This window comes from Salvelinus alpinus, chromosome 22, assembly GCF_045679555.1.
Source record: "Salvelinus alpinus chromosome 22, SLU_Salpinus.1, whole genome shotgun sequence".
Classification (NCBI taxonomy): Eukaryota; Metazoa; Chordata; class Actinopteri; order Salmoniformes; family Salmonidae; genus Salvelinus; species Salvelinus alpinus.
Window position 1 is genome coordinate 11,572,304 of NC_092107.1, and position 26,773 is coordinate 11,599,076.

Consider the following 26,773-nt stretch of genomic DNA (forward strand, 5'->3'; position numbering starts at 1 on the left):
AAAAAGACTAAAACTGAACATAATTCATATGCTTTTTATTGATAATAGATTCAGTATAGTTTTAGTTCTTCCAAACTTGTTTGTTAATTATTTAAATTAATTTAGTTTACTAAATAGTTTTTTCACGATTCGTTTTTGTTTTTGTTTCAGTTTTAGTTTCCTTTAATAACCTTGGCCCGCACACACACACACAGCATTCTCTCCTCCCTTTCCCTCGCTATTATCACTGATGCCATTAGTGCGAGCAACGATTTGGAATTGTTATTATTTTTGGTCAGCTTTATCATTTCATCAGCAGCACATTTTGATGTGTCATTTGATATTATGCTTTTGTTTTTCGATTCCATTCCCGTGGACATTCTGACATCTCAGTATCCCATCTCTCTCTCTGTCTCTCATACACACGAACACATGCAGAACATTGTTCTGACATTTTGACACCAACATCCCTCCAGATAGGGCTGCACACTGTCAATCACCATAAGGTCAAGCTCAGCATGTGTAACATTCAAGGTTTTATTCAGTCTTCACATACAGTACACAAGTCAGAAACAATGGTTAAGAAGCCTTCAAATAAGGTCAGTTGGATATAAAATGAAATCTGCAGTCAAAACAACAGATTTTCCATTAAAAATCACAAACAAGTGTTTTTTTCAATTTCTTGGCATATTTTTTCACATCCATGTAGATGTTGGAGATATACAGAGCTATGATAAAACAATTAGATGTTCTTCTACAGCTAATATGTTTCCCTTTCTGCTCCTTAAGAACAAGTATACCTGACGTTCAGTCATTTTAGTACCCTGTGGTTGCAACTGAGCCAAATATAGACATCACCTCGTCCTCAACACACTCTCGTACCCGAACGCGTTCTTGGTATTATTTTTCATGACGGAACCGTAACAACCACTCCTGTAAGGCAGCGGTGTTGTTGATCAAGAATCAAAAGCTTTTTGTAAATCGTTTGACTTTAGCTCGCTAACTATGCTACTTTATGACACAAAGGGCCACTGTGTCAGGTGAGGGGACTGCTGCGGTACACGTAGGCTATACGAATTAGTAGGCGTTTTCCCCACACTAAAGCTTCCCTTCTGAAAAACCTCACAGCCTTAGCCCCCTCCTCACTAGATCTAGTAGCTCTCGGTTGAATGAAATGACCTCATCACTATTGATATCATGAGAGATTAAAGGGTTGGAAATTGCCCCCATAAACAAAATAAATATGCCTAATCCAGCTCGATGTGGCTGTCTGTGTCGACTACATCAGCTCCGTGCATCGAGTGCACTTATAGCACGTCGAAGCCTCGGACTCAGTGTGTGTCATGTCCTTCACATAAAAAGACAGAGCTGGCTTCATCATGGCTCCGACTCTCAGAGTGGAGAGTGGGATGCTAAAGGAATGTAACAAGTATCATCATTCGTGGGGGGACGTCATGTTTGCTGTTGCCTTGTGTAGATATTCCTGAGCAAGAGTTCTGATGTGTTCGTCTTTCAGGCTAGTGAAGTTGACGGCACCGCGTATCACCCATTGGCACAAGGATAAAGGTTTGATTAAGTCCTTGAGCAACAAACATGGGTCACCACGTCCTCTTAGGGAGATAAATATTGGGATAGCGGTATGTTATGTTTTTGTTTCTATGGTGAAGGGGGATGAAGGAGACCAAGACACTGTCTGTGCTGAAACTATAAAGCCCTTGTTTATAAAACTTTCAACACAGCCGGTCTCGTTAAAATGTTTAGACGGGTCCCTTTGTCTCAAGGGTGAGCGGTGCCAGACTTGATGACGTAAACCTGGGTCTGTTACCTCTCCACACCCCCCCATGCCACTGGTTTGATGCAGCCCTACATGTGAGGTTAGGACAGGTGGCGCTGGTGGTAGTAGTGCGCTAGAGTGACAGTACAGCAGGTATTTAAAAGTGTCACAACCTCCAGGGTTTGCTCTCTGCCACCACAGATGGTGTCCGTTCCTGCCAATTGGAAGAGTTGTGAGCTGTCTGTAGGTCCTTGCTTCCATCTCCTAGGAAATAGTTATCTGAACTTGCCTGGGAAATTACCTTCTTCCTTGTCACTGATTCAATGCATCACAGGATGAGGGTAGATTAGCACCAATGTTTCAGGCTAGAGGGCTGGTTGAGGCTTGAATACAAGAAGTTATGTAATAATACTAATGTGTGTACTGATTGACAATACTTTATGTGCCCGTTTGAGCTATATGCTGTTCCCTGTTTAAGAAAGGATGCAGGTGTTGTCTGATAGCGTTTAGAAAAGTTTGGTTGAATTAGTTGTAGAAATATGAATAAAAACCGAGTTTTAAAAGATTGCTAATCATTTAGAAGTGCATAATTCCTGAGACTGTTTGTATGATGTGCAGTAGCCCTCAATGTGTTGACCTGAAGCAGAGGGCTACACAGTCCCCATAATGTTCACTGTGTCTTAGTGCTTCACTGATTCTTTCATCAGAGCTAATTAATTAGATCATAATTCATTGACATTATTCTGGAATGTTGTGTCCTCTATTTTGTCAATGTAGTGTTTATTTACCCTGAAACATTTGTCTTACAGTACACAAGTATAATTCAGAGTATCCACATCTTAAGAGTTGTTATTTAAAATATTTTTTATAGCAGTTAATTCAAAGTATCTCAAAATGGTGGTAAAAAAACCCAGCAGGGCTGAACCCTACGCTATTCCGTTTAGAAATGACTAATTGAGTTGGTACTGACTTGTAAAAGAGTTGGAAATTAATTATCTCAACAGCTTGGACAACGACTAAAAAACCTCTTCTTTTTTAAGATAGAGTTTTTAAAAACAGGCAGAAACATGCTTATTCTAGCCATTGTACATGCCTTAAAAAAGAATACATTTGAAACACCATGTCATTTGCATATCACTTTGGCAAGGGAAGGATACAACACTAGTGCATTACATCTCAACACACCGCCCCAGTTTGCACATTTCAAATGTTTTGTTCTTTACATAGGAAAAAAAAAAAACTTTTCGATTTGTCTTTCAATTACATCACTGTACAAAAAAAGAGCAACAGACAATAAAATGAATCCACAAGCCAGAAAAAAAAGGAAACAAATCAAGAAAATAAAATTGCATAATTTTCACATAAAGACTGGAGACCATTGGACCGCTAGAACCCTGTGAAGTGTTCACTTTGGGAAGTATTCACTTTGGGAAGTGTCCTCATCCCAACCCTGTTATATACCCCTCAATGAGACCAGACAGGAGAGCAGTGGTGAGCAGCCAGAGAGCAGAGACACTTGGGGACTGGAGAGTCCTGTATATCCATACTATACTTCTGGTTAACCTTACCAAGCCCTTTCTTAAAGAGAAGGGCCCAGGGTCATTTAAAGAAAGCCCGGCCTTAACCTCTATTATTACACCCTCTCAGCGGTCTTCTAAGAACAAGGCTCCGCCACATCCAATCCCACGGACATTCAACGAGCTCTGAAGAAGGGGACTAGTTCTATACTAGAGATTACCGACTAGTATCAGAGGGTGAATCACAGACAAGACTGAATGAATAAAGAGTCTTCTTTGGCCACTTCACCAGTCACACCTCAATAAGACTATACCACTACGTCAGTAGTGTGCTCAGTGAGGATAGAGAGGAGGAGCATAGATAGCTGGACTCATACATAGAGATACAACTCAAGAAGCTGATTTCATAGAGCCCCAATGCTATAGAAGGGAACAATTTGTCAGCCATCTTACATGGGGACAGTTCTGAACCGTTCTATCTCCATAAACTTGTCTCTTGGTGTTTGTAATCCTCTGTAATTGAATGACTAGCAAGGCCTTTGTTTTTAGAGGCCTTTGCTCTGTCTGAGTGATGTCATGGCTTTCTGTTGTTCTGTTTAGGACATTGTTCATTTCCTGTTCTTTTCAAACAAATGTGCAACTAAAGGCTTTGTGGCTTTCCATATTCCACTGATACTGACAGCCATATTTCCTCTCCCATGTCTGTTTTTTCTGCTTGGCTTGCGTCATCTAAATTTCGAGTGGTGTGAAATGCATGCTGGGACTGTTCCTCCCTGTCCTCCCCTCTCGGCTGGAGTTGGTTTGGCCCGGGCCCAGTCGGTGTCACTGTAAACCAAAACATCTCCAACCTGAGCAGTCTACTCTGTTTTACAGTGTACCCGACGCAAGTGCCAAAAGATCACATAGTGTTGATGTCAATGTCTACCAGCAACTCCCCTCTCCCTCTTCTCTCTCCTGCTCCCTACAGAGTGTTTCAGAGATTACACACTCCAGGCTGTGTGTCCCTTGGCAGTGCTTGGGGTGACCCCCATTACAGGGTTCCCATATGATCCTGGGGTAGAACACCAGGAGAATATTCCGGCCCAAGCATTTCCACTCAAGCAGAACCATGCTGATGGGGATTCTCTCTCTGGATGGGACATAAACCAAGGAGCACACACACATGCAAGCACACACACACAGGCACCGTGTACAGTATGGTGAAGCACCTCGCTGGTCATGTTTGGCCTTCTTATTATTTCATCGCCATGGACACTACTACTGCTTAGTGTACAAACCACTCCCTCAATATATCCACAACAAGGACCCCCCCCCACCTCCACCTCCCATGTCTGGCCTCACTGCAGGGTCAAAGGCCATTGTGCTGTAAATGTGGGATCCCTTTTAGAGCGTACCACTATTGTAGAAAAGCTGAACCCTGTCTTCAGTGGCGTTGAGCGAGTGTGTTGGGCTTTTATTGCTGGTGCTACAGAGCTTTTCCCAACGAGAGTTCCTTTCTCTCTCCCGTCTGTCAAGAATCATGGTGCAGCGCTTATTGTCCTTGGTACTTTCCTCAGTCTTTTCTTTGTCTCTTAAAGGCATGCCTGCTGATCACCACATATGAGAGAGATGCAGGACAAACCAGTAGATGAGCATGTTCTCTGTCAGGAGTACAATCATGACAACACTTTGTTGCTTCTAGAAGCACTGCTTGTGTACATGCCTTTTTCAAATACCTCATGCGATCCTCCTCTCAGACACAAATTCAGTTCCATCGATCTGAGGCAAAATGCTTTGAAATGAACCTAAACAAAGTACCCCCATGAAACCCAACCATGTTTTTTTTGCCTCCCCTCCCTCCATGAAGACAAATACATCTATTTTGACATACTCTCTCAACTAAAAGAGGAAATACTATGCAGGAACTTTCAAACAAGAAGTAAATCCAAAGGATGGTACCAACTTAGTCACGAAGAGAATAAATCAACTCATAATAATGATATCATAAACATTTAAATTAGTAATACAATGATCTGGTTCTTCAAGGAGAAGGCTCCTCCTTTACTCTCTCTTATTCCCTATTTCTCTCCCTATTCCCTTTTATTTGTATCTTTATTTCAGTCAGTCACAAACACACGCAACACATTGGAATGCTGGAGAGATGTTGGTGGGGGTGTTGGTGTGGAGGGGAACGGGTTGTGACTGTGGAGGTATCATTTATGCGTGACCTCCTTGGGTTTATCTCTAAAGTTTACACCGAGGAGAAGAGGAGAAGACATTACTGTCATCCACCCTCAGTCTCAATGGTGCAGGTGCCAGCAGTGGAGAAGTAGAGAAAAAATGTTTTCAGTATTCCTTCATGGTGTTTGTGTTAATAATTGTTTGCCAGGAGACAAAATGTAAACAGCAGTTTCTTCTGGCACCAGCTCCAGGAGTCCCGAACACTGGCTCTCTCTGTCATCGTAATCTTTGGAGACCAGCTTGAGAGGAACATCATTCTCTCTCCACACCAGCAAAGAGGGGATAGAAAGTCGACACCGTGTGTGCTGCTTGTGGAGAGTCGGATCATCATTGCGACAGCTCTTCCGCTCCTTCTCAGTTAACGACCCCTCCTACTCTCTTCATCATGGATGACATAAGCCAGAACAGCATCATGACATAGCCTACCCTTCGGTCCCCTTCTCCACCCCACCGCCCCTGGCCCGGAAACCCTACAACAGCCAGAAGCCTCTCCTTAAAGACTTCCGTACAGCACTTTGGGAATGTCCCAATAAAAAAAAATCATACACATGACAAGGTATGACAAGAACAGGTGCAGCTGGTCTCATAATAAATAAAAAAAATACAGCAAATATTCCTTGGCAGCTTTTTTTCACCGTCCTTCTCCTCCTCCTCTTTCCATTAAAACTGTAAAAAGAGAGCGTGGAATGGAGTGGTCGTCCCACTCGTTCCCTACCCTGCCCCTCACTTACCCAGCGTATAGCCCTGTCTCCATCAGACGTAGGCGGACTCGCTGGACTGGGTCCTGCCCATGTTGGGGGGCTGCGACATGTGGGTCATGTCCTTCTTGCGGATCTCGCAGATGGACTTCCGGCGGGCCTGCACGCCCCGGATGGCTGCCTTGATCTTCTTCCAGCCCAGATGGTTGAGCTCTGCCAGGTTGAGCAGCACGCAGATGCCGCTCACGGCGAACATGAAGACCAGGAAGACCGTCTTCTCGGTGGGCCGCGACACATAGCACTCCACCTCCTTCACGCAGGGGTAGCGGTCGCACTCGAAGATGCCCGGCACGCTGAAGCCGTATAGGAAGTACTGTCCTACCAGAAAGCCGATCTCCAGTGCGTTACGGAACACCACCTGGATAATGTAGAAGCGCGAGATGCCCTCCTGCTGGCGCTGCTTGGACTTCTTGCCGTGTGTGAGCCCCCGCGGCGCGTTGGGGATCTCCTTCACCTCCATGCAGTCATGCTCGTCCTTCCCGCCACCGTCGCCGTGGTGCACCAGGATGCCGTTGATGTTACGAAGCTTCCTGGTGCTACTTTGCCCATAATCCGAACGCTCCAGCAGTGGGTAGAGGAAGGAGTAGCGTCTGTCACGCTGCTTGGCCGACTGGTGCACAGAGTAGGTGATGAAGCACAGGCTGGGCGTACACACCAGAATGATCTGGAAGACCCAGTAGCGGATGTGGGAGATGGGGAAGGCCTTGTCGTAGCAGGCCTGGTTGCAGCCCGGCTGCAGGGTGTTGCAGATGAACATGGTCTGCTCGTCCTCGTACACCGTCTCGCCAACGATGGCCACGATCAGGATCCGAAAGATCACCACCACAGTCAGAAGAATCCTGTATGAAAGAGGCACACACAGAGAGACAGAGAGCGACAGAGAGAGAGAGAATAGAAAATACATACGTGTTACAGTTAACAACTGGAGGGAGTGGTGAAGAGAGAACGGATAGTAGAAGACCAATAAAATATATTGGATTAAAGAGACTGAAGTAGCTTTGGGCACAGCAGGAGCAGGAGAGAGAGAGAACTTGGATAAGAGATGTGGAGTTGTGGGAACGATGAGTAGTGATAGTTAAGGATGCCACTGTTCCTTTAGATGAGGTAGAACAAGGGATTCATCTAGAGCACATTCATCTGCTGAGCACAATATCTACAGAGCATTCAGAAAGTATTCAGCCCCCATTTACTCTTTCCACATTTTGTTATGTTACAGCCTTATTCTAAATTGGATTAAATTGTTTTTTTTCTCCTCATCAATCTACACACTATACCCCATAAAGACAAAGAAAAAAGCAGGTAGATTGATGAAGAACAAAAATGATTTAATCAATTTTAGAATAAGGCTGTAAAGTAACAAAATGTGGAAAAAGTCAAGGGGACTGAATACTTTCCGAATGCTTATAGTTGTCTATAACCTCTACTTCACTCTTCCTATTCAAGTTCAACCATTATCCTAAAGCATATCAAACCAGACTTTCCAGAACACTGCACTTTGTTCTCCCACCATCATTCACCTTTTGTGTACAGGAAGTAAGCACAGCATGTATGAAATACTGTTAAACCAACTTAAAATACAGTATCCAAAAGTATTGCTTTTGGCCAAGTGAATCATTTAAAAAATCTACTTTTACCGTCTATGTCAAGTTTTTTTGCTTTGTCATTATGGGGTATTTTGTGTAGATTGATGAGGCGGGAAAGAGTGTAATACATTTTACAATGAGGCCGTAACATAACAAAATGTGGAAAAAGTCAAGGTGTCTGCATACTTTCCGAATGCACTGTATATTAGAGAAATAACAATTATTACGTGAATATTTTTTCCGTGCTACTTCCAGTCATTTTATCTCCAGCGCAACAGTCATCTAAAACAGGGACATGACACATCTCTCTGCTTCATGGTCTAATTTTAGCATCAGGCTCATTTAACACGTAACCTTCATCTCAGTCCCTGCTAAAGTGGATCTTGCTGTAATTAATTTTGTAACACACAATCTCTGTCTTCCCATTTTTCCTTTCCCCTTAGCAACCGATGACACTATGCACCTTGTCTGCGGTTTACGTGCTATTTCTGTGCGTGTGACAGAGGGGAGAGAGAGATTACTCTGGTAGTGGGGGTGTGAAGCAATTCACTGTGATTTTTCAGTGGTGTGCTTAATGTGACATGTTGAGACGTATGTATACAAGTGTGTGCGCTGCTTTTGTATAGCGTAGGGCTACGATTTCATTTTGTGAGTGGGCTTCAGAGGCACCCTCCTTTTTCACTGTCAATTGAACTCAGACACTCTCACTCAAAGCTCTCTTCTCATTCATTTTTCATACAAACACAGCAGGCATTTTTAACGCCAGCCTTTTGTGTGGCGTAGCCTGCAGCTCTCGAAGAGTTCAGAGCAATTCACACTTGAATTGAACCTGTATTATATATGATCATTATTACTCCACGGGCGCAGGGCACAGATTTACCCACCTGCGCCTGACAATACCAATCCATTGGTCCTGGAACTCATTAACAATATTGTGATAACTTTTATGAAGTGATGACGACAATAGAACAAAGTGGGATTGTCACCTTAGTTGCCAAATAGTTCGATGCGGTTCGGCTGATGTGGGTGAATTGGTAACCTACCAATCGGAGCGGCTTTACTGGCCTGCACATGCCACAGCTGTGGTTTCAAGGGGCATATTTCATCTGACCCAAAGTCAGCCGCTACTCACATGTAGGCCTACCTCTCATCATAGACAGAGACTGCAGAGGTTAAAAAAATTATGCCCGGAAATAAATAATAATAATAATTTGAAATAGACATTCTCCCAATCCGCCCACCTGTAATCTGATGTGTCGGATGGAAATGCAGTAGAGAAAAAATGAAATGCTTTTGCCCTTGTCGCCAGTTTAGGACTGAGTATTCACTATAGCAGTTCTAGAGCATTGTGCCAGCTAGCGCACTGTATCAGTCACAGGATGTGAAAAACGATTAGGTACAAAGGAAAAACATCAAATTACTGTCGAATTAGTTACAGACAGCGATTAAAAGTCACAAAAAAATGCAGGAGCTAGAGATTTCCTTGAATTAAAAAAATGCCATGAGAGAACAAAATCTCATCAGGGAGAATTAATTATATAATGGCTTCCACAGGCAAACCCACAACCTTAATCTGCACCAGGGCCAATGGAGGATTCTTGCATGAGGCCTAGTAGTTTGTTTAATGCCATCGAATAGCTTTAGATGATCTATCCCATAACCCCCATCTGCTTCTTCTCCTCTTTTCTATCTCTCTTTCTGTCTTTTCTCCCTGTCTTTCTGTGCTCCTGCTCCTACCATCTCACTCACTCCCTCCCTAACCCCCCTCTCTCTCCCTCCCTATCTCTGCCTGGCACTGCAACAGAATAAGCTCCAAATAGAGACTATTTCTCTTTTTTGGGGGGGAAGCATTTTTGCTACCATTGTCAGCAGACTCTGTTTAACATGAAAAGGAAATCTCCTTTGTGAATCTTGCGAAAACGTCCAAAACTATCTGAGTAGTCCTCCTGTCCTCCCCCTCAACAGCCTGTATTTGTTTGTCGTTAAATGAACACCCTGTCTGTGTTTTCATCCAATCCCCAGTGATTACGTCAAAACATTATGCCCAGAACCCAAACTGCTTCTTTTAATTGGATCGTGGTTTCTCTCTCAAAAGTTGATGACAAAAGCCATGGGGAGGTTTATTTGTATCTGCAGTGATCAGTAACTGACAGTGTGCACCAACATGTGAAATTATACATTCTTTTTCGGAGTGAAGCGTTGTCACAACCGTCCGCTCACAAACCACTGAGCGGCTTGCATCGTTTGCTTGCTGAGAAGAAAATACAGAGATGCCATTTGAAGTGATGCTGCTGTACCATTGTTGTTATGGAGGAAGAACAGCCCCTGTTATACCGTACGGTCATGAATGTCGCTCTTCCCAACAGTGATTCTTTATGTAACCCCTGGAGATATGTTGATTGAGGAAAGTGGGTACGAGAGGAAGGAGGTGGGGGTCCCTGGTGCCTTTACCCGCAAACCCCCTCCCTCCCCTCCTCTCTCCCCTCGCACCCAACTTCCTCTGCCAGTTACCATGGCAACAGCCGATGGGAAGAAAAATGAGAGGTGCTCATGAGCTCTGATTCGAGCCGAGGACCATTTAAAGTGAAGAAAGGCAACTTAACTACCCAGCAAGCTGAGAAAAAAACACCAGCAATAACAATGCTATCAAATCATACTGGAACTGTCTGCTGTCATCTGTGGATGGAAGCCAGATAACAATCATTCCACACCCAGGAGAGAACATCTCTCACAACCTGTTGTATAGAATGTTGCAGACATGGTTGATCTATGATGGAATCTTATTGATAACCACGAACACGACCGATATACAGTGGGGAGAACAAGTATTTGATACACTGCCGATTTTGCAGGTTTTCCTACTTACAAAGCATGTAGAGGTCTGTCATTTTTATCATAGGTACACTTCAACTGTGAGAGACGGAATCTAAAACAAAAATCCAGAAAATCACATTGTATGATTTTTAAGTAATTAATTTGCATTTTATTGCATGACATAAGTATTTGATCACCTACCAACCAGTAAGAATTCCGGCTCTCACAGACCTGTTAGTTTTTCTTTAAGAAGCCCTCCTGTTCTCCACTCATTACCTGTATTAACTGCACATGTTTGAACTCGTTACCTGTATAAAAGACACCTGTCCACACACTCAATCAAACAGACTCCAACCTCTCCACAATGGCCAAGACCAGAGAGCTGTGTAAGGACATCAGGGATGAAATTGTAGACCTGCACAAGGCTGGGATGGGCTACAGGATAATAGGCAAGCAGCTTGGTGAGAAGGCAACAGCTGTTGGTGCAATTATAAAAAAATGGAAGAAGTTCAAGATGATGGTCAATCACCCTCGGTCTGGGGCTCCATGCAAGATCTCACCTCGTGGGGAATCAATGATCATGAGGAAGGTGAGGGATCAGCCCAGAACTACACGGCAGGACCTGGTCAATGACCTGAAGAGAGCTGGGACCACAGTCTCAAAGAAAACCATTAGTAACACACTACGCCGCCATGGATTAAAATCCTGCAGCGCACGCAAGGTCCCCCTGCTCAAGCCAGCGCATGTCCAGGTTCATCTGAAGTTTGCCAATGACCATCTGGATGATCCAGAGGAGGAATGGGAGAAGGTCATGTGGTTTGATGTGACAAAAATAGAGCTTTTTGGTCTAAACTCCACTCGCCGTGTTTGGAGGAAGAAGAAGGATGAGTACAACCCCAAGAACACCATCCCAACCGTGAGGCATGGAGGTGGAAACATCATTCTTTGGGGATGCTTTTCTGCAAAGGGCACAGGGCGGCTGCACTGTATTGAGGGGAGGATGGATGGGGCCATGTATCGCGAGATCTTGGCCAACAACCTCCTTCCCTCAGTAAGAGCATTGAGATGGGTCGTGGCTGGGTCTTCCAGCATGACAACGACACGAAGCACACAGCCATGGCAACTAAGGAGTGGCTCCGTAAGAAGCATCTCAAGGTCCTGGAGTGGCCTAGCCAGTCTCCAGACCTGAACCCAATAGAAAATCTTTGGAGGGAGCTGAAAGTCCGTATTGCCCAGCGACAGCCCCGAAACCTGAAGGATCTGGAGAAGATCTGTAGGGAGGAGTGGGCCAAAATCCCTGCTGCAGTGTGTGCAAACCTAGTCAAGAACTACAGGAAACGTATGATCTCTGTAATTGCAAACAAAGGTTTCTGTACCAAATATTAAGTTCTGCTTTTCTGATGTATCAAATACTTATGTCATGCAATAAAATGCTAATTAATTACTTAAAAATCATACAATGTGATTTTCTGGATTTTTGTTTTAGATTCCGTCTCTCACAGTTGAAGTGTACCTATGATAAAAATTACAGACCTCTACATGCTTTGTAAGTAGGAAAACCTGCAAAATCGGCAGTGTATCAAATACTTGTTCTCCCCACTGTATACTAATATAAAAAGACACTAGAGAAGTGTATGTGTTCCATCTGTCTTATCCAATGCATCCAATGCGCAGCGGTCTAAGGCACTGCATCTCAGTGCAAGAGGCGTCACTACAGTCCCTGGTTTGAATCCAGGCTGTATCACATCCGGCCGTGATTGGGAGTCCCATAGGGCGGCGCACAATTGGCCCAGCGTCGTCTGTGTTTGGCCGGTATAGGCTGTCATTGTAAATAAGAATGTGTTCTTAACTGACTTGCCTAGTTAAATAAATAAATTGGCTAGGTCATGTTATTAGAAAGTATTCAAGTCCTTTTCATGAGGTGATGGCTGAAAAAGCGATCCATACAAAAGAAGCTGTGAAGAGTCAAAGCTGGCTTGTTTGCCCTATGATTTAAGCGTTTCCCATGTGATACTGCCGTGTAATCCTCTTAAAGGGCTCCCTCTTTCCTGGCGTCTGCTGCTGCTTTACCTGGCCTCATCCCTTTAACTCTCTCTATAAAGTATTTCCCTGGCTTCCTCATGCCTGTCTTGTGTCAGGCTAACAAGGTTGAGCATCAATAGGACCTGGTTGACTTGACAGCAGGCCATTTGGCACCTAGCCCACAGCTACAGTACGTCTTGCTTCAGGTGAGGTCAGAATCTTGTCCGTTTAGCCAATAATGTATTGACTCTCCCCAGAGAATGTAGCCTATTTCCACACACACACACACACACACACACACACACACACACACACACACACACACACACACACACACACACACACACACACACACACACACACACACACACACACACACACACACACACACATACAGTGTATGAAATCATACACACACATGCTTACACACGTACTGTATATAAAACATCACCATCAGCACAGACACACTTACATTAATACACAGCCACATACCCAGTCAAGCATACATACGAAATACATGATGCAAATAGTTTGAAATAAGAATACTGGGCTGTCCATTACAAATCCACCCACCTTAGAGAGCACGGGAAGAACACAGGAATGTCAGACATTACAGACACAATCAGCTTTCTAACGCTCGGCAACAGCTGTGTGTGTGAGTGTCTTTGCGTTTCTGTTTGCTTGGGTGTGTCTGTTGGCTTGTGTGAGTGTGGATGGTACTCTTTTGGCAGGGGAGCGGTGCCCCTCTGCTCCTTCTGTCACCGACTGGAATGTGACAGAGATGGAGGAGGTCCAGGATAGCCCTCAAGACCGGAACACACCCTCTGTGACAGAGCCAGTACACACTGCTCAGTGCTAAGTGTGTGTGTGTGTGTCTGTGTGTGTGTGTGTGTGTGTCTGTGTGTGTGTGTGTGTGTGTGTGTGTGTGTGTGTGTGTGTGTGTGTGTGTGTGTGTGTGTGTGTGTGTGTGTGTGTGTGTGTGTGTGTGTGTGTGTGTGTGTGTGTGTGTGTGTGTGTGTGTGTGTGTGTGTGTGTGTGTGTCACTGGGTGTGGGTTTTTGTGTGGTTTGGTGTGAGAGATATAGAGCCAATACTGTATGTGTGTGTAGATGGGTAGAAGGTAATGATCCGTGTCTGTGTTTTTTGTGTGTCTATATAGGTCTAAAGTCTATGCCGTACGGATGTAAATCTCATTTGTAGACCTCTGACGTGAGACAGTACCACTATCCACTTCTCATTAAGTCCTACCACTGGCCTGAAAACAAACACAATATCCCTGTGCAGCTGATCAGTACTGAGAGACAGACTGGGGTCACGGCACACTGGTGTCCTCTCTCGATGGACACACACACAAGGGCACTAGAGTGACTGGAGCTGCATTTTGTACTGATGATTTAATTACACACAGCACAGCCGTGATTAATCCCTATTTACCACACGAGTAGCTCCAAGTACACTCACAGTCTCACGGCAGTCCTTTACAGAGTCACAGAGACCTCCACTCCACAGTAATCAACTGATAACGGTATAGGTGTGCTGTAGGGCTGGTATCGTCATGGCAACACAGCCATCAGAGTAGAGTGCTGGGTTTGGGAAGGTCATGAGGTGTGAGCTGGGAAGAGAGCAACAGTCAGCGATCGGGATGGGAGCACGGCTATAATCCACATTTAATCTGCTGTTTTGGACAATCCAGTGTGGCCCATGCCAACGCCAAAACGCAAATCACTCTCAGTCACACATGTTGGAAGCATTCTCCACTGACTCCCAGCCACACATGGTTAGCACACACTCCTCTATCGCTCCTAAATTTATTCTAAACATGTACAGTACAGAGAAGTACTATTAATATATTCTAAACATGTACAGTTGAAGTTGGAAGTATACATACACTTAGGTTGGGGTCATTAAAACTCGTTTTTCAACAGCTCCCCAAATTTCTTGTTAACAAACTAGAGTTTTGACAAGTCATTTTTATAACAATTGTTTACAGACAGATTATTTCACTTATAATTCACTGTATCACAATTCCAGTGGGTCAAAAATGTACATACACTACGTTGACTGTGCCTTTAAACAGCTTGGAATATTCCAGAAAATGTCATGGCTTTAGAAGCTTCTGATAGGCTAATTGACATCATTTGAGTCAATTGAAGGTGTACCTGCGGATGTATTTCAAGGCCTACCTTCAAACTCAGTGCCTCTTTGCTTGACATCATGGGAAAATCAAAAGAAATCAGCCAAGATCTCAGAAAAAAATTGTAGACCTCCACAAGTTTGGTTCATCATTGGGAGCAATTTCCAAATGCCTGAAGGTACCGCGTTCATCTGTACAAACAATAGTACGCAAGTATTAACACCATGGGACCACGCAGCCATCATACCGCTCAGGAAGGAGACGCGTTCTGTCTCCTAGAGATGAACGTACTTTGATGCGAAAAGTGCAAATCAATCAGAACAACAGCAAAGGACCTTGTGAAGAGGCTGGAGGAAACAGGTACAAAAGTATCTATAGCCACAGTAAAACGAGTCCTATATCGACATAACTTGAAAGGCCGCTCAGCAAGGAAGAAGCCACTGCTCCAAAACCTCCATAAAAAAGCCAGACTACAGTTTGCAACTGCACATGGGGACAAAGATCGTACTTTTTGGAGAAATGTCCTCTGGTCTGAAGAAACAAAAATAGAACTGTTTGGTCATAATGACCATCATTATGTTTGGAGGAAAAAGGGGAGGCTTGCAAGCTGAAGAACACCATCCCAACTGTGAAGCACGGGGGTGGCAGCATCATGTTGTGGGGGTGCTTTGCTGCAGGAGGGACTGGTGCACTTCACAAAATAGATGGCATCATGAGGATGAAAGATTATGTGGATATATTGAAGCAACATCTCAAGACATCAGTCAGGAAGTTAAAGCTTGGTCGCAAATGGGTCTTCCAAATGGACAATGACCCCAAGCATACTTCCAAAGTTGTGGCAAAATGGCTTAAGGACAACAAAGTCACGGTATTGGAGTGGCCATCACAAAGCCCTGACCTCAATCCTTTAGAACATTTGTGGGCAGAACTGAAAAAGCTTGTGCGAGCAAGGAGGCCTACAAACCTGACTAAGTTACACCAGCTCTGTCAGGAGGAATGGGCCAAAATTCACCCAACTTATTGTGGGAAGCTTGTGGAAGGCTACCCGAAAAGTTTGACCCAAGTCAAACAATTTAAAGGCAATACACTCAATTAGTATTTGGTAGCATGTAAACTTTTGACCCACTGGGAATGTGATGAAATAAATAAAAGCTGAAATAAATCATTCTCTCTACTATTATGCTGACATTTCACATTCTTAAAATAAAGTGGGTATCCTAACTGACCTAAGACAGGGAATTTTTACTAGGATTAAATGTCAGGAATTGTGAAAAACTGAGTTTAAATGTATTTGGCTGAGGTGTATGTAAACTTCCGACTTTAACTGTACAATACAGAGAAGTATTCTAAATCTATTCTAAACATGTACAGTACAGAGAAGTATTATTAATATATTCTAAACATATACAGTACAGAGAAGTATGCAAGGACCCCAGACATTATGATTCACGAGACATGTCACATCAAGATTGATGTGTACAGTTAGTGAATCAATGTAAAAAATAACAAATTGCTAGTTGTACAGTTCAGTGTGATGAACGTCGACATTTTTGGTGAAGGTTGTGCATTTTAATCCTTGTGTGTTTACCTGTTTATAGGTGGAGGGAGAGAGAGAGAAAGAGAGGGAAAGAGAAAAAGAGTGGAGGAGAGGTCAGTGACTGGCCGTTGAAGGGCTGTTAATGAGGGTTCAGTCCATGAGTCAGCGCTTATGACTTCCAGGGGTTATAACTGACCGTAAGACTCACAAGGAGAGAATAGAATAGACACAGTGTCCCAGACCACTCTTAATTATTATCTTATTAACGCATGTCAACAACTCAAACAGTCATGGAGCCATAGATTCAGAGAGAGACATACCATGGTTTGTCAAAGATTAAGTAAAGGCCTCATCGTTTAGGCCTCTCCACAATAGGACAGTGAGTTTTCTTTATCTTACTTAGCAAGAAGCATATGAAAGGTTGTATCAGTTTGATAGGAGCCTTTTCCCTTTGTTCTAAGCTTCCATAGACTCATAATGAGATCCACTGACTGTACAAAGGCACCAGCGCTCTCGCTCTATCTGTGAGAGTAAGATGGATGAAGTGTCTGTGGGTATTGATTTGCACCTGGTGCAGATCATATCTTTCCCATACATCTCTGACACATTGTCTTATACCGCCTCTCTCAATGTTTATCTATTTTAACAAGGTCTCTCTCTCTCTCTCTCTATCTCTCTCTCTACGGATAGAACTAGAAGGCCTTGAGAGGGAGGGAGGGCGGAACTGAGACACAACCTGCATCTTATCATTCTGCTGCAATGTTTGGGCTATAGGCATGATGAGGGCATGGGGAGATATGGCATTAGTGTGTGTGTGTGTGTGTTTGTCCACTGTGTCCAACGTTGTCCCTCAGGGCTGACAGCAGCAGCTGCTGTGTGTGGTTGAGTCAAAGTGATAGAAGCTGATGAGAGAGCCAGACAGCTCACTCACACACACACACACACACACACACACACACACACACACACACACACACACACACACACACACACACACACACACACACACACACACACACACACACACACACACACACACACACACACACACACACACACACACACACACAAATACATACTTATTCACGCACACAAACACCAGTGAAACACCTTACACAGACCATTAAGGGACAGACGCCACGCTCCCTCCAACACAGATAGACAAACATAAACAGACACTTGTGAAACAGATCCTCATCTGACTCACAAGTTCGCCCCCCAACACACACACACAGTCATACAGCCAGATGGCCGGCCAAACATACAAACACAAGCGTAAGCAAATTGCAATGCGGATGCTATATTTACTCTTACACTCTCAGGCAAATGTTTACACTGCCAAAACTGAGTAAGCCACACACTGTTAGCAGCCAAATATGAATAACCGCATGCTAAATGTGACAATGACTTCACACTCCACCTAACACATGTTATCAAATTCACGTATCTTCCCATTAACTATTCAGCATTCAACTCACCATGCTGCAGAGAGAGAGGTCATTTGACTGGCAAGAATATACTGAATTGATTTCCACTCTTTCCAAGTAAATTGTGTTACAAACATTTGGGACATGTATTGCACACACACACACACACACACACACACACACACACACACACACACACACACACACACACACACACACACACACACACACACACACACACACACACACACACACACACACACACACACACACACACACACACACACACACACACACACTGGGAGAGAGCAGTGGTTCATGTGTCTGATCTCCTTAGGCCTCAGATGGGAGCATCACACCTTTTGTCATCACACCTTTTGTGTGCGTGTTTGTGTGCGTGATTAAGTGTGTGTGTGTGTGTGACTGAACTGTCTGGCTCACTCACACAGGCCTGACAGCTGCTGCTGTCAGCCCTGAGGGACAACGTTGGACACAGTGGACAAACACACACACACTAATGCCATATCTCCCCATGGCCTCATCATGCCTATAGCCCAAACATTGCAGCAGAATGATAAGATGCAGGTTGTGTCTCAGTTCCGCCCTCCCTCCCTCTCAAGGTCTTCTAGTTCTATCTGTTTAGGGGACGAGAGAGAGAGAGAGAGAGAGAGAGAGAGAGAGAGAGAGAGAGAGAGAGAGAGAGAGAGAGAGAGAGAGAGAGAGAGAGAGAGAGAGAGAGAGAGAGAGAGAGAGAGAGAGAGAGAGAGAGAGAGAGACCTTATTAAAATAGATAAACATTGAGAGAGGCGGTCTAAGGCAATGTGTCAGAGATGTATTGGAAAGATATGATCTGCACCAGGTGCAAAACAATACCCACAGACACTTCATCCATCTTACTCTCACAGATAGAGCGAGAGCGCTGGTGCCTTTGTACAGTCAGTGGATCTCATTATGAGTCTATGGAAGCTTAGAACAAAGGGAAAAGGCTCCTAACAAACTGATACAACCTTTCATATGCTTTTTGCTAAGTAAAATAAAGAAAACTCACTGTCCTATTGTGGAGAGCCCAACGCTAGTGTGAGGCCTAAACGACGAGGCCTTTACTTAATCTTTGACAAACCATGGTATGTCTCTCTCTGAATCTTTGGCTCCATGGCTGTTTGAGTTGTTGACATGCATTAATAAGATAATAATTAAGAGTGGCCTAAGAGTAGTCTGGGACACTGTGTCTATTCTATTCTCTCCCTGTGAGTCTTACGGTCAGTTATAACCCCTGTAAGTCATAAGCGCTGACTCATGGACTGAACCCTCATTAACAGCCCTTCAACGGCCAGAGTCACTGACCTCTCCTCCACTCTTTTTCTCTACCCCCCCCCTTCTCTCTTAAGATTCCTAATCATCTGTTGATTGTTTACCCAGCTGTTTGGGGGTACAGTAAATAGTGGAGTGGAGCCGTCACATCTGGATTAAGCCAGTCAGATAGAACCCCATGGAGAGAAAAACACTCAGTCTCTGAATGTAACAACTGTGTATAGGATATCTTCCGGCTTTTTCAAAGTGACATGGTTTATCCAAACACTCATCCATACACAAAAGACAAGGGTTTATCTGTGTGGCTTTAACAGTGATGACAGGGAGCTTAGCGTTAAAGGATCGTAAGGATGAGTAATTGGAATAATGGAAAGAAAATAAGACACGGCGAGAGAGGAGGAATGGGTTGTGGGAGGAAAGGGTGAAAAGAGAGATGGGTGGGAGATATGGAAGGAGAACAGAAAACTGGAAAAATCAAGAAAGAAACATCCAGTGGAGAGGAGAATACGGGAAATGAGAATATATTTGCATCGAAATGCATTTGTACACATTTTTATACGCTGTGGTGCATGTTGATAGACACATTTATTAGCTGTAGGGCAGGTGTCAGCAACAGGTGTCCCGCGGAACCAAAACCGACCCGCATAGAAAGGTTGGTCCCCCAACGTTTTTTGGGGGGTAGATTTTATACTGAACAAAAATATAAAACGCAACATATAAAGTGTTGGTCCCAAGTTTCATGAGCTGAAGTAAAAGATCCCAATACTTTTCCATACGCACAAAAAGCTTATTTCTCTCAGATTTTGTGCACAAATTTGTTTACGTCATTGTTAGTGAGCATTTCTCCTTTGCCAAGACAATCCATCCACCTGACAGGTGTGGCATATTAAGAAGCTAATTAAACAGCATGATTATTACACCTTGTGCTAGGGATAATAATAGACCACTCTAAAATGTGAAGTTTTGTCACACAACACAAAAATACAGATGTCTCAAGTTTTGAGGGAGCATGCAATTGGCATGCTGACTGCAGGAATGTCCACCAGAGCTGATGCCATTGAATGTAATGTTAATTTCTCTACCATAAGCCACCTCCAATGTTGTTTTAGAGATTTTGGTAGAACATCCAACTGGCCTCACAACCGCAGACTAGGTGTAACCTAGCCCAGGACCTCCACATCCGGGTTCTTCACCTGCAGGATCGTCTTAGACCAGCTACCCGGACAGCGGATGAAACTGTGGGTTTGCACAACCAAAGAATTTCCACACAAACTGTCAGAAACAGTCTCAGGGAAGCTCATCTGCGTGCTCGGCGTCGTAACCGACTTTGGTGGGCCAATGCTCACCTTTGATGGCTACTGGCACGCTGAAGAAGTTGGCTCTTCACAGATGAATCCCGGTTTCAACTGCACCGGGCAGATGGCAGACATTGTGAACAGAGTGCCCCATTGTGGCGATGGGCTTATGATATGGGAAGGCATAAGCTACGGACAACGAACACAATCAGTTTAAATATTGCAGATAGATTGTAGCTTCCATCAATGTAATTGTCTGCATCATTTCCAATCCCCTATATACATTTTTTGTAAATATATATACAGTACATTTGGAAAAATATTCAGACCGCTTGACTTTTTCCACATTTTGTTACATTACAGCTTTATTCTTAAACGGATTAAATAGTTTCTACACACAATATCCCAGAATGACAAAGCAAAAACTGTTTTGTTTTTTTACATTTTTGCAAATTTATATAAAATCTGAATCTGAAATATCACATGTCAGGTTGGATGGGGAGCATCGCTGCACAGCTACAGTTGAAGTCGGAAGTTTACATACACTTAGGTTGGAATAATTAAAACTAGTTTTTCAACAACTCCACAAATTTCTTGTTAACAAACTATAGTTTTGGCAAGTCGGTTAGGACATCTACTTTGTGCATGACACAAGTAATTTTCCCAACAATTGTTTACAGACAGATTATTTCACTTATAATTCACTGTATCACAATTCCAGTGGATCAGAAGTTTACATACACTAAGTTGACTGTGCCTTTAAACAGCTTGGAATATTCCAGAAAATGATCATGGCTTTAGAAGCTTCTCATTGACATAATTTGAGCCAATTGGAGGTGTACCTGTGGATGTATTTCAAGGCCTACCTTCAAACTCAGTGCCTCTTTGCTTGACATCATGGGAAAATCAAAAGAATTCAGCCAAGACCTCAGAAAAGAAATTGTAGACCTCCACAAGTCTGGTTCATCATTGGGAGCAATTTCCAAACGCCTGAAGGTACCACGCTCATCTGTACAAACAATAGTACGCAAGTATAAACACCATGGGACCACGCAGCCGTCATACCGCTCAGGAAGGAGACGCGTTCTGTCTCCTAGAGATGAAAAGTGCAAATCAACAGCAAAGGACCTTGTGAAGATGCTGGAGGAAACCGGTATAAAAGTAGCTATATCCACAGTAAAACGAGTCCAATATCGACATAACCTGAAAGGCCGCTCAGCAAGGAAGAAACCACTGCTCCAAAACCGCCATTAAAAAGACGGACTACAGTTTGCAACTGCACATGGCGACAAAGATCGTACTTTTTGGAGAAATGTCCTCTGGTCTGATGAAACAGAAATAGAACTGTTTGGCCATAATGACCATCGTTATGTTTGGAGGAAAAAGGGGGAGGATTGCAAGCCGAAGAACACCATCCCAACCGTGAAGTACGGGGGTGGCAGCATCATGTTGTGGGGGTGCTTTGCTGCAGGAGGGACTGGTGCACTTCACAAAATAGATGGCATCATGAGGATGAAAGATTATGTGGATATATTGAAGCAACATCTCAAGACATCAGTCAGGAAGTTAAAGCTTGGTCGCAAATGGGTCTTCCAAATGGACAATGACCCCAAGCATACTTCCGAAGTTGTGTAAAAATGGCTTAAGGACAACAAAGTCAAGGTATTGGAGTGGCCATCACAAAGCCCTGACCTCAACCCTATAGAACATTTGTGGGCAGAACTGAAAAAGCTTGTGCGAGCAAGGAGGCCTACAAACCTGACTCAGTTACACCAGCTCTGTCACCCAACTTATTGTGGGAAGCTTGTGGAAGGCTCCCGAAAAGTTTGACCCAAGTCAAACAATTTAAAGGCAATACACTCAATTAGTATTTGGTAGCATGTAAACTTTTGACCCACTGGGAATGTGATGAAAGAAATAAAAGCTGAAATAAATCATTCTCTCAACTATTATTATGACATTTCACATTCTTAAAATAAAGTGGGTGATCCTAACTGACCTAAGAGAGGATTTTTTTCCTAGGATTAAATGTCAGGAATTGTGAAAAACTGAGTTTAAATGTATTTGACTAAGGTGTATGTAAACTTCCGACTTCAACTGTATTTTCAGGTCTCTCCAGAGAAGTTCGATCGCGTTTAAGTCCAGCTCTGGCTGGGCCACTCAAGGACATTCAGAGACTTGTCCCGAAGCCACTGCAGCATTGTCTTGGCTGTGTGCTTAGGGTCGTTGTCTTGTTGGAAGGTGAACCTTCACCCCAGTCTGAGGTCCTGAGCACTCTTTAGCAAGTTTTCATCTAGGATCTTTCTGTACTTTGGTCCGTTCATCGTTCCCTTGATCCTGACTAGTCTCCCAGTCCCTGCCGCTGAAAAACATCCCCACAGCATGATGCTGCCACCACCATGCTTCACTGTAGGAATGGTGCCAGGTTTCCTTCAGATGTGATACTTGGCATTCAGGCAAAAGAGTTCAATTGTGGTCTCATCAGACCAGAGAATCTTGTTTCTCATGGTCTGAAAGTCCTTTAGGTGCCTCTACTATAAAGGCCTGGTTTGGTGGAGTGCTGCAGAAATGGTTGTCCTTCTGCAAGGTTCTCCCATCTCCACAGAGGAACTCTGGAGCTTTGTCAGAGTTTAGCTGTGCAGCCAGCTCTAGGAAGAGTCTTGGTGGTTCCAAACTTTTTCCATTTAAGAATGATGGCGGCCACTGTGTTCTTGGGGACCTTCAATGCTGCAGAACTTTTTCGGATCCTTCCCCAGATCTGGGATCCCGAGTGGCGCAGCGGTCTAAGGCACTGCATCTCAGTGCTAGAGGGGTCACTACAGACCCTGGTTCGATTTCAGGCTGTATCACAACTGGCCGTGATTGGGTGGTGCACAACTGGATCGTCTGGGTTAGGGATTTGGCCGGGGTAGGCCCTCGTTGTAAATAAGGATTTGTTCTTAACTGACTTGCCAAGTTAAATAAAATAAAATAAATAAAAAATATGCCTCGATACACACCTGTTTCGGAGCTCTACGGACAATTCCTTTAACCTCATGGCTTGGTTTTTGCTCTGACATGCACTGTCAACTGTGGGACCTGCCTTTCCAAATCATATCCATTCAATTGAATTTACCACAGGTGGACTCCAATCAAGTTATAGAAACATCTCATGGATGATCAATGGAAAACAGGATGCACCTGAGCACAATTTAGAGTCTCATAGCAAAGGGTCTGAATACTTATGTAAATAAGGTATTTCATCGTTTTTCAAAATTTTATTAATTTGCAAACCTTTCTAAAAACCTGTTTTCGCTTTGTCATCATGGGGTATTGTGTGTAGATTGATGAGGGAAAAAGAGAATTTAATCAATTTTAAAATAAGGCTGTACCGTAACAAAATGTGGAAAAACTGAAGGGGTCTGAATACTTTCCGAACGCTCTGTATACATATATATAATATATATATAAAATAATAGTGAAGACATCAAAACTATGAAATAACATACAGTGGGGAGAACAAGTATTTGATACACTGCCGATTTTGCAGGTTTTCCTACTTACAAAGCATGTAGAGGTCTGTAATTTTTATCATAGGTAAACTTCAACTGTGAGAGACGGAATCTAAAACAAAAATCCAGAAAATCACATTGTATGATTTTTAAGTAATTAATTTGCATTTTATTGCATGACATAAGTATTTGATCACCTACCAACCAGTAAGAATTCCGGCTCTCACAGACCTGTTAGTTTTTCTTTAAGAAGCCCTCCTGTTCTCCACTCATTACCTGCATTAACTGCACCTGTTTGAACTCGTTACCTGTATAAAAGACACCTGTCCACACACTCAATCAAACAGACTCCAACCTCTCCACAATGGCCAAGACCAGAGAGCTGTGTAAGGACATCAGGGATAAAATTGTAGACCTGCACAAGGCTGGGACGAGCTACAGGACAATAGGCAAGCAGCTTGGTGAGAAGGCAACAACTGTTGGCGCAATTATTAGAAAATGGAAGAAGTTCAAGATGACGGTCAATCACCCTCGGACTGGGGCTCCATGCAAGATATCACCTCGTGGGGCATCAATGATCATGAGGAAGGTGAGGGATCAGCCCAGAACTACACGGCAGGACCTGGTCAATGACCTGAAGAGAGCTGGGACCACAGTCTCAAAGAAAACCATTAGTAACACACTACGCCGTCATGGATTAAAATCCTGCAGCGCACGCAAGGTCCCCCTGCTCAAGCCAGCGCATGTCCAGGCCCGTCTGAAGTTTGCCAATGACCATCTGGATGATCCAGAGGAGGAATGGGAGAAGGTCATGTGGTCTGATGAGACAAAAATATAACTTTTTGGTCTAAACTCCACTCGCTGTGTTTGGAGGAAGAAGAAGGATGAGTACAACCCCAAGAACCCATCCCAACCGTGAAGCATGGAGGTGGAAACATCATTCTTTGGGGCTGCTTTTCTGCAAAGGGGACAGGACGACTGCACCGTATTGAGGGGAGGATGGATGGGGCCATGTATCGCGAGATCTTGGCCAACAACCTCCTTCCCTCAGTAAGAGCATTGAAGATGGGTCGTGGCTGAGTCTTCCAGCATGACAATGACCCGAAACACACAGCCAGGGCAACTAAGGAGTGGCTCCGTAAGAAGCATCTCAAGGTCCTGGAGTGGTCTAGCCAGTCTCCAGACCTGAACCCAATAGAAAATCTTTGGAGGGAGCTGAAATTCCGTATTGCCCAGCGACAGCCCCGAAACCTGAAGGATCTGGAGAAGGTCTGTATGGAGGAGTGGGCCAAAATCCCTGCTGCAGTGTGTGCAAACCTGGTCAAGAACTACAGGAAATGTATGATCTCTGTAATTGCAAACAAAGGTTTCTGTACCAAATATTAAGTTCTGCTTTTCTGATGTATCAAATACTTATGTCATGCAATAAAATGCAAAGGAATTACTTAAAAATCATACAATGTGATTTTCTGGATTTTTGTTTTAGATTCCGTCTCTCACAGTTGAAGTGTACCTATGATAAAAATTACAGACCTCTACATGCTTTGTAAGTAGGAAAACCTGCAAAATCGGCAGTGTATCAAATACTTGTTCTCCCCACTGTATATGGAATCATGTAGAAACCAAAAAAGTGTTAAACAAATCTAAATATATTTTAGATTCTTCAAAGTTGTCACAACGCTATTATCAAGGAAAAAGGTGGCTACTTTGAAGAATCTCAAATATAAAATATATTTTGATTTGTTCAACACTTTTTTGCTAACTACATGATTCCATGTGTTATTTCATAGTTTAGATGTCTTCACTATTATTCTACAATGTAGAAAATTGTAAAAATAAATCAAAACCCTTGAATGAGTAGGTGTGTCCAAAATGTTGACTGGTACTGTATATACACTGCTCAAAAAAATAAAGGGAACACTAAAATAACATTTACTTCTGTGTTTTGGGTCGTTGTCCTGTTGCATCACCCAACTTCTGTTGAGCGTCAATTGGCGGACAGACAGCCTTACATTCTCCTGCAAAATGTCTTGATAAACTTGGGAATTCATTTTTCCGTTGATGATAGCAAGCTGTCCAGGGCCTGAGGCAGCAAAGCAGCCCCAAACCATGATGCTCCCTCCACCATACTTTACAGTTGGGATGAGGTTTTGATGTTGGTGTGCTGTGCCTTTTTTCCCCCACACATAGTGTGGTGTGTTCCTTCCAAACAACTCAACTGTAGTTTAACCTGTCCACAGAATATTTTGCCAGAAGCGCTGTGGAACATCTAAGTGCTCTTTTGAGAAACTTCAGACGTGCAACAATGTTTTTATTGGACAGCAGTGGCTTCTTCCATGGTGTCCTCCTATGAACACCATTCTTGTTTAGTGTTTACATGTATGGTACTCGTCAACAGAGATGTTAGCATGTTCCAGAGATTTCTGTAAGTCTAGCTGATACTCTAGGATTCTTCTTAACCTCATTGAGCCTTCTGCACTGTGCTCTTGCAGTCATCTTTGCAGGACGGCCACTCTTAAGGAGAGTAGCAACAGTGCTGAACTTTCTCCATTTATAGACAATTTGTCTTACCGTGGACTTACCATGGACCGTGAACATCAAGGCTTTGAGATACTTTTGTAACCCTTTCCAGTTTAATGCAAATTAACAATTCTTAATCTTAATTTTGTTCGAGGCATGGTTCACATCAGGCAATGCTTCTTGTGAGTAGAAAACTCAAATTTTGTGAGTTTTTTCATAGGGCAGGGCAGCTCTAACCAACATCTCCAATCTCGTCTCATTGATTGGACTCCAGGTTAGCTGACACCTGACTCTAATTAGCTTTTGGAGAAATCATTAGCCTAGGAGGTCACATACTTTTTCCAACATACACTGTGAATGTTTAAATTATGTATTCAATATAGACAAGAAAA

The 26,773-nt window shown here is 43.5% G+C and overlaps 1 protein-coding gene across 1 annotated transcript in view; it reads right to left on the reverse strand.

Moving 5' to 3' along the window:
• Nucleotides 1-497: 497 nt before the first annotated feature.
• Nucleotides 498-26,773, reverse strand: part of LOC139548996 (gap junction delta-2 protein-like) — a 38,585-nt gene continuing 12,309 nt past the window's right edge. Inside the window, exon 2 of the mRNA XM_071359030.1 lies at nt 498-7,087. Coding sequence (XP_071215131.1) covers nt 6,244-7,087 — 844 coding nt within the window. The 3' untranslated portion in view covers nt 498-6,243. The remainder of the gene's footprint in view (nt 7,088-26,773) is intronic.